Below are 17,121 nucleotides of genomic sequence, written 5' to 3' on the forward strand. Positions count from 1 at the left end.
CCCTGAGCTGCAGCACTTTGTGTCCTGCCCCAAGTCTCACACTGCACATCCCTGAGTGGGAAATGACAGAACACAGAGCTGGAAGTGAGTGGCAGAGGGGAGGATGTGATTGACTGCTGAATTTTGGATTAGTTCAGTTAGCACAGGATTTAAATAAATTCCTGGCTGCTTAATTCACCAAGGAAGGAATGCTCAAAAGGAGCTGGTCAGAACTGAAGGGGAGGAAACAAAGGTGAGCAAAGCATGGCAGGTAAAACCATGAGCCAGACACCTTCTTCCAAACCACTTGATCAGGACTGACCTAGTCTTGGATGATATCCTTTAATAACATTACACCTATTTCTGTGTGAGTGGGTCTGAGATGATTCCCACAGGACACTCAATAGATGAAGAATGAGGCAGTTATACAAAGAAATGAAACAAGAAATATTTCTTTGTACAGTTTGAAATGTACCTGCAGACTTGCCTGTTTTGGGGGAATGTTGGGTCAAAAGTGGAGGCTGGGTTAGTGAATGAAAGGAGCATTTTATTACTGCTAGCAGAAGGTGTCATTCAGTGTGATTAAAAAAAAAAAAGGAAGAGAAGATAATGAAATCTCATGGTTCAGAAGGAAAGTTCCCTATGGGACTTTGGGAATAACTCTTCTGCCAAGCTCTCTGTTACTATGCTATTGGTTAGATGGATCACAAGTTCCCCCTAACACTTCTGAAATATTAGCTCTAGATGATGCCTCAGGTTTAGCTTTTGTATTTTTCACATTCTGTGCTGCTTTAGTGGGTGGGTCTGGGTTCACATCAGGGCATGGTGAGCTCTGCACAGAGCAGGGAGACAAAACAATTCCTGCTCCAGCTGGGCACCAAGGACAAATGAGCCAAATCTCAGCCCAGGAGCACAAACCCCGTGGGCTGGAGAGAGAAAAACAAGCAGGGTGGGAGTGCCTGGGCTAAAGCTGGGCTGGGACAATGAACTGCAAGGTGCAAATGGAGCAGAGCTGATCCCAGGGAGAGACCCCGTGCCCGGCCGTGCATTTTGGGGCCATTTTGGGTCATCTTGGGTGCAGCCCTGGCTGGGCTCTGGTGCTGCCCAAGGTGCATCCATGGAGGAGATCCTTGGAATAAATCCCTGCTTTATTCTGTGACTCTGTCCAGCCCCTGTTCTAGGGCAGCCTGCACAAGGCACCATAGGTCCAAGGAAAGATGGGTTACTGGCACTATTTAAAGCATTTACTGCACTGTCAAGGCAGATGTAGAAAGAAGATTCCTGATTTCTCTTCTCTTCTCTCTCACATCAGGAAGAACTGATTTTTGACCTGAAACCAAAACTGAGCAGATTTATTGGATATCATTTAAAGATGAGGGCAGGAAGTAGAAAAGTTTACTAATCCCCTTTTTCTGGTCTTCACAGTCAGGAATGCAAAAGAGAGTGTGACTGGATGAATGTGTCAGCCCCAGCAGGTTCTCTGGAGACTCAGACTGGCTGTGACAGAAGAGCTGCAGCCCACGTGTGTGAGCTCCTGAGCTGCCAAAACACTCCTGGAACTTCCCTTCCCTCAGAAGAAGGACTGGATGCTGCACAGGACCTCTCCCCAGGAAGTTTTATGAGGAATTAGATTTTTGTAATGGCAAAGAGCACTCCCTGAGAGCAGGAAATGGACAGCTGTGGCAATCAGCTGGCAAAGCTCTGTGAGGAATGATTGTTTTATACACTTTGGGCAGGGACCCTTCACTGATCTGCAGAGATTTCATTGTACACTCACACACAAAGAGGGTTTGTATGATCTGTGCAGAGGGATTTGCATCAGATGCTTTGCATTCTTTAAAGCTTCTACAGACCCCCAGAAATGTACATAAAATATCTACTGCACAACACCCCCCAAGGGTCAGCACTAAGAACTCTTAGTTTGGCAGCACTGTGCTGCTGTTTTTTCTATATTAGTTTAGAGTATGATATTCTGAGAGTGCAAAAAAAGTCAAATAAAAATCAAACAAGAACTCAAAGAAAAGTGCAATATAAGAGCTGTTAAAGAAACCAGAGGCCAAAGCTGTTTCAGGACTTGCCTTGTGGGAATGAGTAGATACAACTAGCACTGAGAGCTTCACATTTTGAGAGAACCTGAATTTTGTGACCTGTAAAAATGTCATGTCCCTGTGTTACAAATAATATGTTACATTTTATGAAGGTGCATCCAACTAATAAGAACAATAATCATTAATACTGTATCACTCAAACATTAATACTGAATCTGCTCAGTTTCATGTGGGCTTGAGGAAAACAATGATTATCCCATGGTGTTTGTAATGTGGGAGACCCAATTTTCCTAAGGAGTCATGAGGGCAGTCCATGAAGGGAGGTCCTAAATGTGTGATTTTATTCTGCAGTTTAAATCAACACACTGCATTGAGAAATGGGAAAAAAGGCTGATGTTTGTGGAAGTGATTATATTTTAAGTTTTCATTAATTTAATAAGAAGGTGTAGTGTAACTGAGCTGTAAAACAGTAACATTAATATCTGGTTTTTATTATTGCTATTACATCATTTAAATTTGGTTGTTGTGTCCCCTCTTATATTTGCCTCACCCTGCTGTTCACTCAACTAGGAAATTTTTGCTTATGTAAAATCACTACTCAAGGAAATCCCTGCTAGGTTCCAACAGGAGTTTTATTGTGGAGAAGGATGCAGCCCTTGACAAGGAGTGTGCATGAGTTTGTTTTTATTACTCTGCTCTGCTTTGTTCTTTCCACAGCAAATGAGGGGGATTAAGGGTGCACATCTTGAATGATGGATGATAATTCTAAGCACTGCAACTAAATCTTTTGACTGCTTGACTTAGAAGTACTTATTATCCTCATCAGCTTCCCTCATAGCAATACTCCCATGCTGTTATGTCTGTCTGACACACTGAGATAGTCTGGAGCAGGAAAAGGCCAGCTTAACCAAAAAAAATAAAGAACAAAAAATAAATAAGAAAATTAGCTCAAACTTAATTTTGATACTTGTTCTGGAAGTTTTCAGAAAATATGGATGACATACACAGCTACTCATCACTAAAAGGGATCATCCATCCATTCTTTGCTGTTGCAGCTCCTTTGTGCTTTGGGCATGCTGGCATTATCTTATCCTTATTCCATTTCCATTCATTCCTTCACAAAACTACACATTAGGAGCTTGGATGGATGCTCACACTGTTTGATTTATCCTCAGCATGACACAGGGACATCACACCCACCAAGGTAACCAGATGTTTGCAAAGCAGCCCCTGAGCTCAGTCTGGTTGGATGTGGAACTTCTAAAGATAATGAAAAAGTCTGCAATTTTACCCACAGAGGCATAATTTAATTATTCTCCATGTCCATGTGGGAAATTTGGTTCCTTCTCTGAACATGGGAAGAAAGTTGTCAATTAGATAATTGGATTTGGATCCATTTTAGGAACCCTCCTCTGTTGGAAAATAAGCAATGGACATCAGAATTCTTCTGTTCTGGTCACTATTGAACTACAGCATTCAAATTCCTGAGCAAACAAGGAATTGCATTTTTCTTTTACACTGAAAAGGGATCTCCAACATCTTTGATTCCTTTTCCAGTCGTTCCTACACTTCTTAGAAGTTTCAAGAAACAACAAAAACGTGTTATTTTGGAAAATACAGGAAGAAAACAAAAAGAAAATGTAATCTCATTAATATTTTTTTTAATGGAAGTTGATAAGGCTGTGAAATTTCAAGTTCACTGTGTGTTACTATAGATACCAACCTTTTGATGCTTCCAAACATCTGTGCATGACCCAAAAATCTTCCAAAGTCTATGTGGAACATGTGTCCAGCTTTTGTCAGCATTATGTTGTCACTGTGTCGATCACAGACTCCCAGGATGAAGGTAACAACACACCAGCCAGCACAGGAATAAAAGAAATTCCTTATGGCCTGGTGAGAAAAACAAAAGCTCTTACATGAAATATCCAGATATGTTTGTGATAAACAAATAAAAATGGTCTTAAAAACAATGAAATAAAAGAAATAATTTTTAAAAATAAAAATAAAATAATTTTTTTTTTACAAAATGTAGTTTTATAAATGTTATACTTGTTGGTAACCTGTTAAACCTGTTGTTAAAAAAACCTAAACTGTTAAACCTGTTAAAATTTTACCAGGAAATTTTGAAAAGAGGTTCATGGGACAGGTCTGAGTAGGAATGGAATAGGGATGGCACTCAAACATTTCAAAGTTACAGCACAACAACAATTTTATGCACGAGGTTTTCCAAAGATACCTGGAAGTCTACAGAAAACTTTAAGGCAAAAGATGCTTAAGAAAACAAAAAAAAGCTTCTTGGCAGGAAGTTGGCATTTTCTGTTCAGTGTTCTGCAATCATATTGCAAAAAGAAATGTTAGGAAATTATTTGCAAATAATTTTGCACAAATAATGCACAAATGTAACCACTTGCTTTGTCAAGGGAGCAGGTTGCTCTACATCCCCTGCACTGTTTTGTTTTTTTCCTCCAGAACTCAGTTCATGTCCCATGAATGTAAATCACAATGTATAACAAGTAATATAGAAACCCAAACCATCCTCACCTGGATCTTAATCTTTTTTGGACAAAACCTACATTAGCCAAGGCAAATGGTTCTTTAGGCTTTCAGGAATTCCCTGCAGATGCAAGATGCCACCTGCAATGGCCAAACTTGGGCCACAGCTCAAGAGCTGGCTGAATTTTATGTCTAACTGTGCTACTTTCTCACTGTGATGACCTTGGATAAAACACTTAAGCTCTCTGTGATTTTGTTCACCCAGCTGTAAAATGAGGATATTAAAGCTTGTCCTGCACCAGTTTTCTGAGCACCTCAGATCCAGTACTGGATGGGTAAAAAATTATGAAGGAGTAAAAAAAGAGGAAGGTTCATTCACTAGCAAGCACAAGGAGAATGCATAGCAGTAATTTTATACATTTCCTATGTAATCAGATCTGACTGCATTTTATATACTTAAAAAATAGGAAGAAATTGGGTAGGAATTGGTTTTAGAATATTCCACATGAAGGATATTTTTTACAAACAACAGCTGCAGCAAGAAATCAAGTTTTCACTCAATAACTAGCAGTGCCTCACTTTGGAATTGAAATGTTGTCTACACTTCTACCATAAAAACAAACTTGTAAAAAAACTCCATTCTACACAGACTACTCCTGTTTAATAGAATCAAAACATATATGAGGAATTCAAGTGTTTGTAGTCAAAATGTGGATGAGAAAATGCCTATGGAATTATTACAAAATGACTAAAATTTACCAAACATATTACTGAATTTTACCAAACATCTGCTAACAAAATGCAGTAAAAGTATTTCATTCTCAGAGTGCTAAATTCTCAAAGCACTCCTTTAAATTTAAAATTTTTGCCCCTAATTTATCATTTACACTGAAAAAGGATTATAAAAATTGTCCCAGGAACACAAAAATTGAAAATTTTTTCAGGGGCCTCAGAACATGATCACCCAACAAGGAATTGATTGAAAGAAAGGAATTGATAAGAAAGAAAGGAATTGATAAGAAAGATTTCCTTGGAAAACTTTTGCTTCTATACATAAAATTTACAATTTTTTGGCTCATGCAGAACATCTAGTTTCTGAAAATCAGGTGCCTACCGTGGGATCTCACAGGAACAAGTGATATGAAAAGCAAGAGCTTCTGTATTTCAACTATGCCAAGGCAGTTTTGATAAAACAGCTTTCTGAAACTCGAGGTAATTGGCCTGGTCTTTCCTAAATACAGGAAATCTGCCAGGACTTTAGGTGATTTATATAAAATAAAGAATTTAAAGAGCTGACCTAAAAAAATACCTTTTTTTTTTTTTTTTCTGAGTTCAAGACAATTTCTATTTCAATTTCTCTTCACTTTGCAACTAAATTTCAAAACATCTCTATGACACACGTTTATAGAAAATGTAATTGCATGCACCTGATAAAAAGCAATATTTCCTTAGCTAGAGAGGGGCTTTAAGTGGATTCCCTGCTTTCTCTGCATGAGACTTGTTTGTCTCGTGTCTGAGCCACTCGATTTTGCTGCCTGCTGTAATTTGGGTTTTTTTTTTTCCCCCCCATGGCATAGAGTGAAATGTGGAATAAGCTTCATTATGATGTTACCTCTTGGTAACTTGATTCCAGAGGATGGTGATGGTGAAACCATTTTTTAATTGTGTTTTCTTTCAGTGGTCCTATCAGCCCAGACTCCCTGTGGATCTTTGCTAGCGTGGTAGCATCTGGCACCATCTGCACCAGTCCTAATCAGATGGAAAAGAGTTTGCATGAAAAATCCTCAACTTGAAAAGCACAGAAAAACAATGTGTATTGCCTGTTGTTTGATCATTCCATGCAGAAAAAAAAACCCCCAAAACCCGTGAAGTTAAAAGCTAAAAATAAGTTAAAAAAATAAATAAGTTTAAAATGAATAATAAATAAATAAGTTTAAAAAGAAATAATAAATAAATAAGTTAAAAAGACATAATAAATAAATAAGTTAAAAAGGCATAATAAATAAATTAGTTAAAAGGTAAAAAGAAATAAATAAGTAAAAACATAAGTTAAAAGCTTAAACATAATGAATGCAGCACAAAATATAAAACAATATATATATATATATATATTGTTTTAATCTTGCTCTTTGGAAATGAGAAATAAAGGGGCAGTTCTGTGAAGGAGAAATAAAATCATCAATAACAATATTGTGGAAATAATTGCCTCGAAGTACCAACAAGGTGAACAATTTAGCAAGATTCAAAGTGGGTGGAATATGCACAAAACTAAAAAAAATTAAAAAGTAGGATCTGATATTTACTAATATATGTAAATATTATATATATATATTTTATAATATATAATACATAATATAAATATACATTTATATATTTTATATAACATTCTATAACATAATATAACATAAACTAACATAATATAATATCTATTTATACATAATGCATAGAATATATGTTATAATATACATATATATGAATATTATAATTATATTACTGTATTGTATCTAAATTATATTTTTAGATAATTTTTAAATTGAAAATAAATTATATATGTATATTTTTATATATTTTTATATGTATTTTTTATTTTATTGTCTAGAAAGGTGCAGAAGTTATTCTGGACTATGTGATGTTGATCACAGCTTGGAGAAAGGTACTGGGGTGTTCAGAAATTCAGTGATTCTGATCCAGTGTGTCACAAACTGGGGCTCTGAGGTGCAGAGAGAAGCCAGGTATTTTGCAATGCTTCACTTGAATGCTTTGTCTCTCCTGCATGCACTTAATTCCTGGTTTTGTTCCTGAGACCTGGCTTTCCATGCCTGTCCCCATGTGTGGTCCCCTGGCATGTCACCCTGCTACTCTGCAGCACAGAAGGACTTTCTGTAAGGATTTGACTTCCTGACAGGCTCCTCTACTTCACCATGCTGGAAAGTGGAATTCTGCCAAAGCTTTAGTCCCTTTTCACTGAGTTACAGGGAAATTTTTCACTGAATTTCAGTGAAAAGTGATTTCTGTGTTTGCACAACCATGAAGTTACCATCTCCCACCCCCTTGTGTGGGAAAGGTGGCCATGGAGGAAGTCATGAGCCTAGGACTGGAAAAACAAACCTCCCCAAGGTTTGGGTACATGTGCCCTATGTGACCACAGGCACGTCACTTTATCCTTAATAATTAACTGTAAATCTCTATCCTTAATAATTAACTGTGAATCAATTATCTTAGCACTGATGTGAACTCGTAAGGAAAGACATATTTCAAATCTGTGAGACACTGAGGGGTTTTTGCTGCTGTGATGCTGGAAGGAAGAGGCTGTCAGGGAGAGAACATTATTTGCAGATGATCCCTGTATCTCTCCTGGCAAACATCAAATTAAGCATTAGTATATAGAAGAGTCTATATAGAATGTCATGTCCTGAAGTAGTATTCTTGTATTATCTGCCTTTGAAGCAGAAGCTTTCAAGCTTTGATTCCCATCCCACAAAGGAGGGAGGAGATTTTTCCAGGTCACCACCACCACAAGCCTTGTGTCTGAACTCATCTATACTTTTCTCTCATTTCCTTTAGATCATTCCTCCTCTCTCATGTTCATTTTGTGGCTCAGAGAGCAACGATTTTCTTTTAATTTTTCTATTTTAATAGCTTTTGTCCAGCAGGTAATCTGGATACATCAGCCTTCTCTTTGAGCTAGGATTATTTCCAGTAGAAGATTTGGTCAGGGAAATCTAGGCAGCTTACTGCTGTCAGCAGATTTCTACAGCCAGCAATTGCTATCCCTGCTACAGCTCTGCTACAACAACCATGAAAGAGAGAAATAGAGCTTTCAGATGAGTCAGGCCTGCCCTGAGCAACATAAATCACAAGAATAATATTTCAAAATCAACAGCACAAAGCTGTCATCACTTGTCTGCAGGTACTTTGTGTAGCCACATGCATCCAGGCTCATTTAAGCATCTATGTAGGAACACACTGGATTAAAACTTCAGTAGCTATGGCCAATTTTCTCCAAAGCCCTCTTTTTGATATGAGAATTTAAGAATGTTTTGCAAGCTGACAGTGTTGAGGGTTTTGGAAAATTCTAGTTGCTACAAAATCCAACGAGTTCTAGAGAGGCAGAATAAATAAATCTTACATACCACTGTTTACATGAAATATGAATAATGTAACACAGGCTCCTTTTGTAATTTAAGACTGACCTTGTCCTCTCCCTGTAGATAAACACCTGTAAATGATCATTTGCATATCCAGTCCCTCTTGGAGCCAAATGCTGTCCATCAGACGAATAATTTGCAGGACCAACATATCTTGACGTAGATCATCACCTACCTGTGAAAATTGCACATGAAACTCAGTTTTCTTCTTCAATATCAGACAGAAATAATGTCCCATTTAACTGGGACTTTTTTGGCCACCAGAGCAGCTACATTCATCTCAGTAACTCTGTCTTGTTTTCCTTCAAAGCTCCTACTTATCTCTCAATAATCTCAGGAGAGGACAGAGTGGATGGCACACACAGGCTGGGACAGTTCTGGCAGCCACTGAGGTGACAACAAATGATCTCTGCTTCACTGTGCCTATTATTTCTGCCTATTATTCCTGTGTAATTATTGCAGTTTGGCTATCTAATCCAGAGGCAGGATCCTAATTTAGTTACATTTTAAAGTCTCCTTAATGCTGGATCCCTCTGCACAAATGACAGTGTTTGTCTCACATTAAGCCTCACAACTTGGTATTTGCCAGGGAATTTTATCACAAATTTACATTTTATCCATAAAGTGATTAATACACAGTTCCAAGCAGTGATGACCCCTCTCCCCATGGAGTTAGTCAAACAATAATCTCAGGGAAATGGGGCTTTAATTGTAGCCACAAGAATTAATGAAGAGATTATTTTCAACCATGGCTGAGTAAATGGCTTGCAAAAACAACAGCCCTGATGTTTTGTTTCCCCCCATCCCACTCCATGCAAAACACATAACTTTTACTGGTATTTTAAGTGCCTTATTCTTTCATTACATTCTTTTTACACAAGTATTCCAATCTACAGACATTTACTGCCAGGAAATAAGGACTTGAGGAGACATAAACTCGTCTTAAAAAGACAAAATTTCTGTATCTATTTTTCTCTCATCAAAAGACTTCAATTAATTCTTCTTAGCATCTAAAAATGTAAAAATATCTTATTCTCTCCACTCACCTTCCCTCACTGATACAGTGGGAAGACAATTTAGTAAAATACCCTTATCATTTATTGTGCTTATCATTTATGTATGAGTTCTCTGTCATGAATAAGCAATGGAACCACAGTACAAGCAAAAGGTATTTTAGCACAATGTTTTACTGACAGGAGAAGGTGACAGCAGCTAAAATACTTTTACAGCAACTGGACAATGAGCTGCTTGCTGAACATTACTAGGTAGGAAAAAAATTGTTTGAGTAGAACCAATGCAATTGCCTAAAAGCCCCATGAGCAGGTGTTTGCTCATGTAGGTAGGGACCTGCTGCTTAATATTGATTCTCAGATAAAATAGCACATGAACCAGGTTTCTAAATATTCAGAAAAATATAAAATTGCTAATTTCTCCCCTTAGCAGGCCTGGAAAGTTTACTTCTATTTCTGAGAATCACAGCTGCTCTAAAGGGCAAGTTAATTTAAAACAGCATAGAATGTGGTTTGGTTTTTTAAATTTATTTATATCAACTTTTTAGGTTTCTCATTTGGAAAATGATTTTGCAAAATACCTAAGAATAATGCCAGTGGAAACCAAAAATTTTGTATCTGTCATCCATTTTATGAACTTGTGTTCTTCTCTAAAACCAATATCCACTTTTAGGGAAGACTTTTGCTCTTTTAAAAAAGAACTAACTTTAAAATTGCCTTTTGTGGATGGACAGTTCTGAACTCTGACGCTTTTCTAGGTGACAACTGCCAAATAAAGCAGAGTTTATTTTGAGTCAGTTCTTACAAGTAACTCCAATGAGACAGAGTTCCTCTGCTGCCTCCTCCAGCTCCATCTTCCTCAGCCATTCCCCCACACTGCTGATAGGGGCAGAATTAGGTTTCTGTGGCAAATGGAGCCTCTAACACTCCTGTATTTTGATTTTAGAGACATATGGACGAGGCTGAGGGTTCAGTCACTCTGATCTATCTCTTCTCTGAGACCTGCCCTTGTTAATAAACTGGGTTTAAAATATGAACTTTATATTCTAGTCTGGTTGTCTTCACTAAGGAAAAAAACTGCCATAATTTGTTGGATTCTCTGCTGATCAAAAAGGTGACACTTCAGGGTATTGCCTCCACATGTTTCATTAAGAGTTCTGGTGTCAAAAATAATAGGGATAAACAAGCAGCAGAGCTAAACCAGCTATTCTCAGACTCAAGGTTTAAAAGATAAATTAGGTGAATTTTAAATGATCATTTTCCATACCAAAAGGCCCAAGGACTGGAGGAAGAACATACCTTAAAAATAACATTGATGTTTCCACTTGGAGCATTCGCATTGATGAAGGAGATTTTTAAGGGAAAGGCATTGGATGTAAAATAAGAACATGACTGCAGGGGAAAGAAAGATGAGACAGAACAACAACAGTGTCACATAAACAAAACACCAGGCCAATACAATACCTCTGAAAAAGATCCCAGCTTTAAACACTGCTCAGTAGCAGTGGTAGCAAAAATAAATAATTTTTGATATTATTGACTGTTTCATTGGGTCTGAAAAACGAGAAATTCTTGTCCCCAGACAATCTGCTTCACTTAAATATCAGGCCATATGAACAGATAATATTCTATGTGCTAATTGTTTTTTCCTTTGCACCCAGGCCTATCAACAATAAGCTTTGCTGGAACTGGGTGGATGAATTAGATAAGACTGATCTAATGAGTTCTAAACCAATGAAAAGCCTTTGGTCCCATTGTTTTCTGAAAAAAACCCAGCCCTACCCAATCAGACATGGAAGCAAAGTTCCTGCCAGTTTCTTTGATTACCTCACTCTGGCTGAGGATACAGGAAATTTTGAAAATCATGCTCTATTTTATGTGGAATTTACCTTAATTAAGCACCAACTCTGACTTTCATGCTCTACAGCTCCTTCCACCTGAAGATCTCAAAGGCCTTCAAAAAACATTAATGAGCCAAGCACTGCAAATCCTGTGAGAGTTTGGGGTGGGATTATTACCCTCATTAAAAACATCCAAAGAAAGGTGGGGAAACCCCTCAAAACCAGCTAGAGACAATGGTAATTAATGGTTTCTGGAAATAATGAGCACCATACAAGAGCTGCTGCTGTCCTTACAGGGTGCAGTGTAAGGGAGGCTCAATGTGAGCTCCACCAGACACAGCTGTCTGCAGCTTTTCATCTGAGCATCTCAAAGCATGCAAATATTGTCTCAGGCACAGCAGACCTCTGGGATGGGCCAGAGCCATTATCAGAAATAAAATTCTGATCCCCCACCACTGAAATGATTCCATTTCAATCGGAATTTTGCCAATTGAAACGTCCCAGTGAGTGCTTGAAAGGTTCCTGAGGGATGATGTGACTCTGATGGGGCTCTGAGCAGGGCTTGCCACTGGTAAAATCAATAGATGACACCAAAATGAATTAAATTTAGGTAATTATAAGCACTTAAAAGTTCTAATTTGCATGATTATACTGACGTACAGTCCAATCAAGAAACGACATGTATTTATAGAAAGATAATGGCCTATAATGATATAAGAAAAATGAAAAAACCCTAAAACCCAAAAAAACCTCTTCAGATATTAGATTTAAACCTTCTTTTAGCTGTCCAGCCAAGCTGGTGCAGTATAAATAGCATGACTTTATGGTGAGATACCTTTCCATTAGTCATTATTTGCAAAAGCCTGAAAGCAGGGAGCAGCAGCAGGCTTCAAATCCTTCTGACTTGTATCACACACAATTTGCCCAAGCCTGTGGGGTGCTGGAAGACCTCAGTTCTCAGCCAGATTAAGGCTTAATAGCAATTACTTGGAGAAACACAGGTCAGAGGCAATTGAAGGGATCAGCACCTCATAGAATCAGGTCAGCTATGGATAATGAGCCAGAGAACAAAAATAGAGCACAAATTGCTGTAATTAGGCAGGTATAACTGGTAATATATATGGCTGTTCAGGTTTTTCTTTCTCTTCATGCTGGATACATTTTCCTTCTCCAGAGATGAACCAGCTAATTCCTGGCTCTATGTTGTTTATGAAAATATTTCTGAACAATGAATGACTGAATCTTAGTACTGCAGTCAAAGTCAAGTCAAGTAATACTGAAGAGCATGGCTGTTTCCTTTATCCTTAAGTCATGTTTAATAGGGGTTGCAGATACAGATAAGCCAGTGTGAATATTCACCATTTGAGCAATTCTCAGCTCAGCAAACAGACAGCTGGCTCCAGACTTTTTCCTGCTCCCATACCTGACATGGGAAGAGTCTTGGATGGGAAAAACACCAGGGGCTACCTGCTGGGTATTGCCAGCCAGGGGCTGTGTACAAATCACAAATGGGACAGGACTGCTGGGAACGTGCCTTGAGCTGTTTGATTTTCCAGCATCACTCTCATTCCATGGTTGTGACAATGGGAAGATGACATCAGCTCACATCTCAGGCAGCAGACCAAGAACTCAATGTTACAACTCACTTTAAAAATTTTTTGGCCAATCACACAAAGCCAAAGCATTGACAGTGGTTCCATCCAACCACTACAAGCACAGGTACCTTTGGTAAAACAATGCTTATTTCAAATACAACACCTGCTTGTGAGCCTTCAAACACAATGCACAGAGCTCCATTATTAAGCTTAAAACTTCCTAATATCTCACCAGATACACTTTCCTGCAGCTTAGGGAGTTATTCTAGACAAGCATTAATACACAGACCATTGTTCTATTTGTCCTTACTTTTCTACTGTCGGAATCCAAGATATTCCTCTGGCTGCCCTGGAGGACTCCAGACCCTGGCAGGGGGCTCAGAAACCTTGGCACAGAGTCAAAGACACCTGTGCCTTTGATTTTAACCCATGGAAACAATTACCAACCTTGTGTGAAGATGTACAAGCCACAAGAGTTTGAATAGAATAATAGTGAATTTATCATAGGGTGAAAAAGTAGAATTTTAGGGTTTTAGAATGAGGGTTCAGGAAGCAATATGAGGGATTTAGGCGTGTCATGTCTTTCCTCCTGTATCTTCTTAGCCTCCATCTTCTGCTGTGATGGTGGCACTTTTTGATTAGTTTAGAGTAGAGACAAACTATCTAACATAGGTGACAGATATTAAAAATTATTGTAAATAAAGCACACAGTTTTTAATATAAAAAGATAACATCACCCTGAGGATGGTCAGTGTACCACAAACCGACCTGCTGAACAGACCTCAGCAGATCAGAAAAAAATGTTATAGATAAAAAAATAAACAACCTTAAAAAGCAGAACTGACAGATCTTGTCTTCTTCAGTCTCAAGACTAGAAAAAACAAACTTTCTAACACCTTGAGGTCATCTCAACACCAGAGACTTCATCATTCTACTTCTTACATGATTTTTCTGCTGGCCTATCCCATGGCTCCTGCTTAGCTCTATTCACAGCTCTGCTGTCTCTGAGGCCTGCCTTCTGCAGCTTTCCCAAAACCCTCTGATTTTATGGATTCCCACAGTGGGAACCAGGTCCCAGCTCCCAGGTGCCCTTGCCAATGCCAATGGCAGGGCAGCTGAGCTGGGGATGGGCTGCTCAGAGGTGAAATCCCTGCCTGCTGTGACACCTGTGCAGCAGCCACCCCACCCACCCTGTCACCTCTGCCTCTGCAAAGGTTTGAAGGAGATTAGGCTGGGTGTGAATCAACCAGATGATTCATTCTTCACATCACTACGATCATTTCCATGCAGGCATCCTCTCCTTCTCCCCTCTAAAGACCAAAATTGAAGGAGCAATGGATCCCACTTACATCTGCCTCTATGCCTTGCACAACAAGCGCGGGGTTCAGGGGCAGCCGGCAGAGCTTCACCTCCTGGAAGAACTGCTGCAGTCTGCTGAGCTCCACCTTCAACACCTCCTGCAGCACAAGAACCAGTATGGCAGCATGAAAGGACAAAAAAGCAGCTCTTTATTTGTTTCTTTATTTCTTTTTAAATTTTTTTTTCTACTGTCTTTCTGTACTTTAAACAAACAGTGCAATTTCCAGAGCTGGCAGCATCCATGTGACCTTACAACAGCTAATGAGGTCACACTGGGGTATTAAAAATAAGAGCTGTAATTTTACTCCCCATTGATACTTTTTCTGCCTAGATGTGCTACCACTCACACCAGCCCCATAGGTTCAGATGGGAAGAGTCTGTTTCCAACAGCATGGAGTGACAGGACAAGGGAGAATGGCTTCAAATTGAAGGTTTAGATTGCATGTCAGAAAAAATCTCTACCTGTGAAACCAGGCTGGATGGGGCCACCTGGTCTGGTGGAAGGTGTCCCTGCCCATGGCAGGAGGTTGGGACTGGATGATTTTTAAGGTTCCTTCCAGCCCAAACCATTCTGTGATGTTATGATTCAGCACCCTTCAAGAGGGCTCAGTTAGCCTGGTATTGCTCTGCTGTATCTCATGGGAATTTTTGCCTTTCCTGAGATCTTCCCAATTTGTTGCTCGTTGCCTCAACACTGTGATCTCCCTTGCCTAATTCTGTTAACTGCAAGGATTGGGAACTCCTCAGTACCATAGTAACTGCAGCCTTGAGATTAATCTCTAAAATCTGAATTATTCATTAGTAATGTATAATGTATTACTACTATTTCTTCTTCTTTGCATGGATTTTCCTTCTGCAAATATTTTTGTCTTTTTACTTCCATGTTTGCTTTGCTGCTCTCAGTTGCAGCACTGAGAGTTTTCTGAGAAAACCTTTGAATCTTTAACAAGGCAGAAAGATTCATGATATCATTCATGATAACCAGCAGTGGCAAGTAGATTTTTATTTGGCTTCCTGCTCTGCCTTGCTGAGATTTCAACAAGAAGAAGTTTTGCACACCAGGAAAACAGCACTTGTCCTGGAAAATTAGCAGTTCTGAACTGGAAATGTACCTATGCAATATAAAAGCTGCATCCACTGGAGAAGACAACTGCAATTTTGTCAGGGAGGCACCTCTGCAGATGTGGGTTCAGTGCTCGTTGCTGAGAGCTACATTTGAGATATCAGCTACATTCCACCCTGGTTGTCTTTGCTAAGCAATGAGGATACATCCAGCCTGCCAAGAACAACTCTTAGTAAAGCTTCCAAGAAATGCTGCAGCTCTACAGGGGTCAAATATTTTGGGATGAGGTGCTAAATGTGTGCATTCCTCACAGTGATAATGATAATGATAATGAGCCTTGTTGCCATTATTTCTGGTCACCTCCAAGTCCATTTGAGAAGCCACTGATGAAGGGATTTAAATGGATTAAAAGATCTGCAGACCTCAGTAACAGTGATGAGAGTTGTCCCATTAAATATCTCTGTGTTACCTTTTTTCAGAGCTGAAAAATATTTATAAAGTTTAGTTAAGTCTTTGGTTTATTTATGTAAAGGCTATTAAAAGAAAGAGAGGTTACTTTAGAAAAAATAAAATTCCCTACAGAAACTTAGATGGAAGGGGAAGTATTTTTTAACAAACCTTTCTTTTTGGGTCACTGGCAGCTTTCACTTTTGTGGCAATGTCTTCCAGAATTCTGATGAGTTTTTCTTCCTTAGAAAACTCATTGTTCAGGGTCTGTCCAGCACAGAACTGGAGAGCAGCCAGAAGTTTCTTATACCACATTCTGAAATGAACTTCATTCTGAGCATTCTTCAGCAGCCTGGAGGAAGGAGGGGAAAAAAAAAATCTGTGTATCTAAAAATGAATTTTATTATATATCAGTTCTAGCAGGAACAAGAAACTCCAGACTAATCTACATTTGGTCACTTTGGGCAGCAGAGAATGAAACAAAATGTTATTGCTTCTAGGCAATGAGACTCAAGTTCCATTTGATAATAATGAGATTCCAAATGTGTTGAAAGAACAGAAAACTGTCATTTCTTATTGTCATACATAGTGCAATGCCTGTATTGCTTTTTATTTCTGCAAGAAAAGTTAACAAAGTGAAAAGAAGTTGCAGTTTTGAAGGCCAGTGTTAAATATATATTCCTAAATTATTTTTCTCCTCCTGCCAGTTCATTTATACAAGCAAGAACATCTTTCAGGAGGTGCATTTAAAGACTGTTTTAGTCTCAGATGTACCATCAATTCTAGAAACTTTCACTACTTTAAGCAGAGGAGACATTTCTGAAATTGGCTAGACTGCTAAAAAGAGTGAAATGAGCCCATTTTATTCCCTTCTTTACTGGCAATTGCTGGTCTAAAGCAAAACTCAGCGTTTAGTTCCTCTGAAGCCTGCAAAAGCTTTGGAACTGGAGTTACTGCCAGCATAAAATCAGAAATAAAGCCAAACCCATACTCTTTTGAATAATAATCACCATGAAGTCTTCTCTAATTACACATTTATTTGGGTCAGGAAGGCTGGGGAGTTTAGAGAGTTTTTTTTAGTTAATCAAATTGATCATTGGGAGATCTTTTCCTTATGCAGGCCAGAGGTTCTGTA

General features: G+C 38.7%; 1 protein-coding gene across 5 annotated transcripts in view; it reads right to left on the reverse strand.

The window, feature by feature from the left end:
* Positions 1-17,121, reverse strand: part of PIK3C2G (phosphatidylinositol-4-phosphate 3-kinase catalytic subunit type 2 gamma) — a 202,567-nt gene that overhangs the window by 69,281 nt on the left and 116,165 nt on the right. For all 5 annotated transcript variants that reach the window (XM_059848028.1, XM_059848029.1, XM_059848030.1 and 2 more), the window contains exons 19-24: positions 16,158-16,338; positions 14,467-14,574; positions 10,981-11,073; positions 8,717-8,846; positions 6,136-6,272; positions 3,751-3,920 (exon numbers count right to left, since the gene is read on the reverse strand). In XM_059848028.1, the coding sequence (XP_059704011.1) occupies positions 3,751-3,920; positions 6,136-6,272; positions 8,717-8,846; positions 10,981-11,073; positions 14,467-14,574; positions 16,158-16,338 (819 nt within the window). The remainder of the gene's footprint in view (positions 1-3,750; positions 3,921-6,135; positions 6,273-8,716; positions 8,847-10,980; positions 11,074-14,466; positions 14,575-16,157; positions 16,339-17,121) is intronic.

Source organism: Haemorhous mexicanus, chromosome 5, assembly GCF_027477595.1.
Source record: "Haemorhous mexicanus isolate bHaeMex1 chromosome 5, bHaeMex1.pri, whole genome shotgun sequence".
Lineage (NCBI taxonomy): Eukaryota > Metazoa > Chordata > Aves > Passeriformes > Fringillidae > Haemorhous > Haemorhous mexicanus.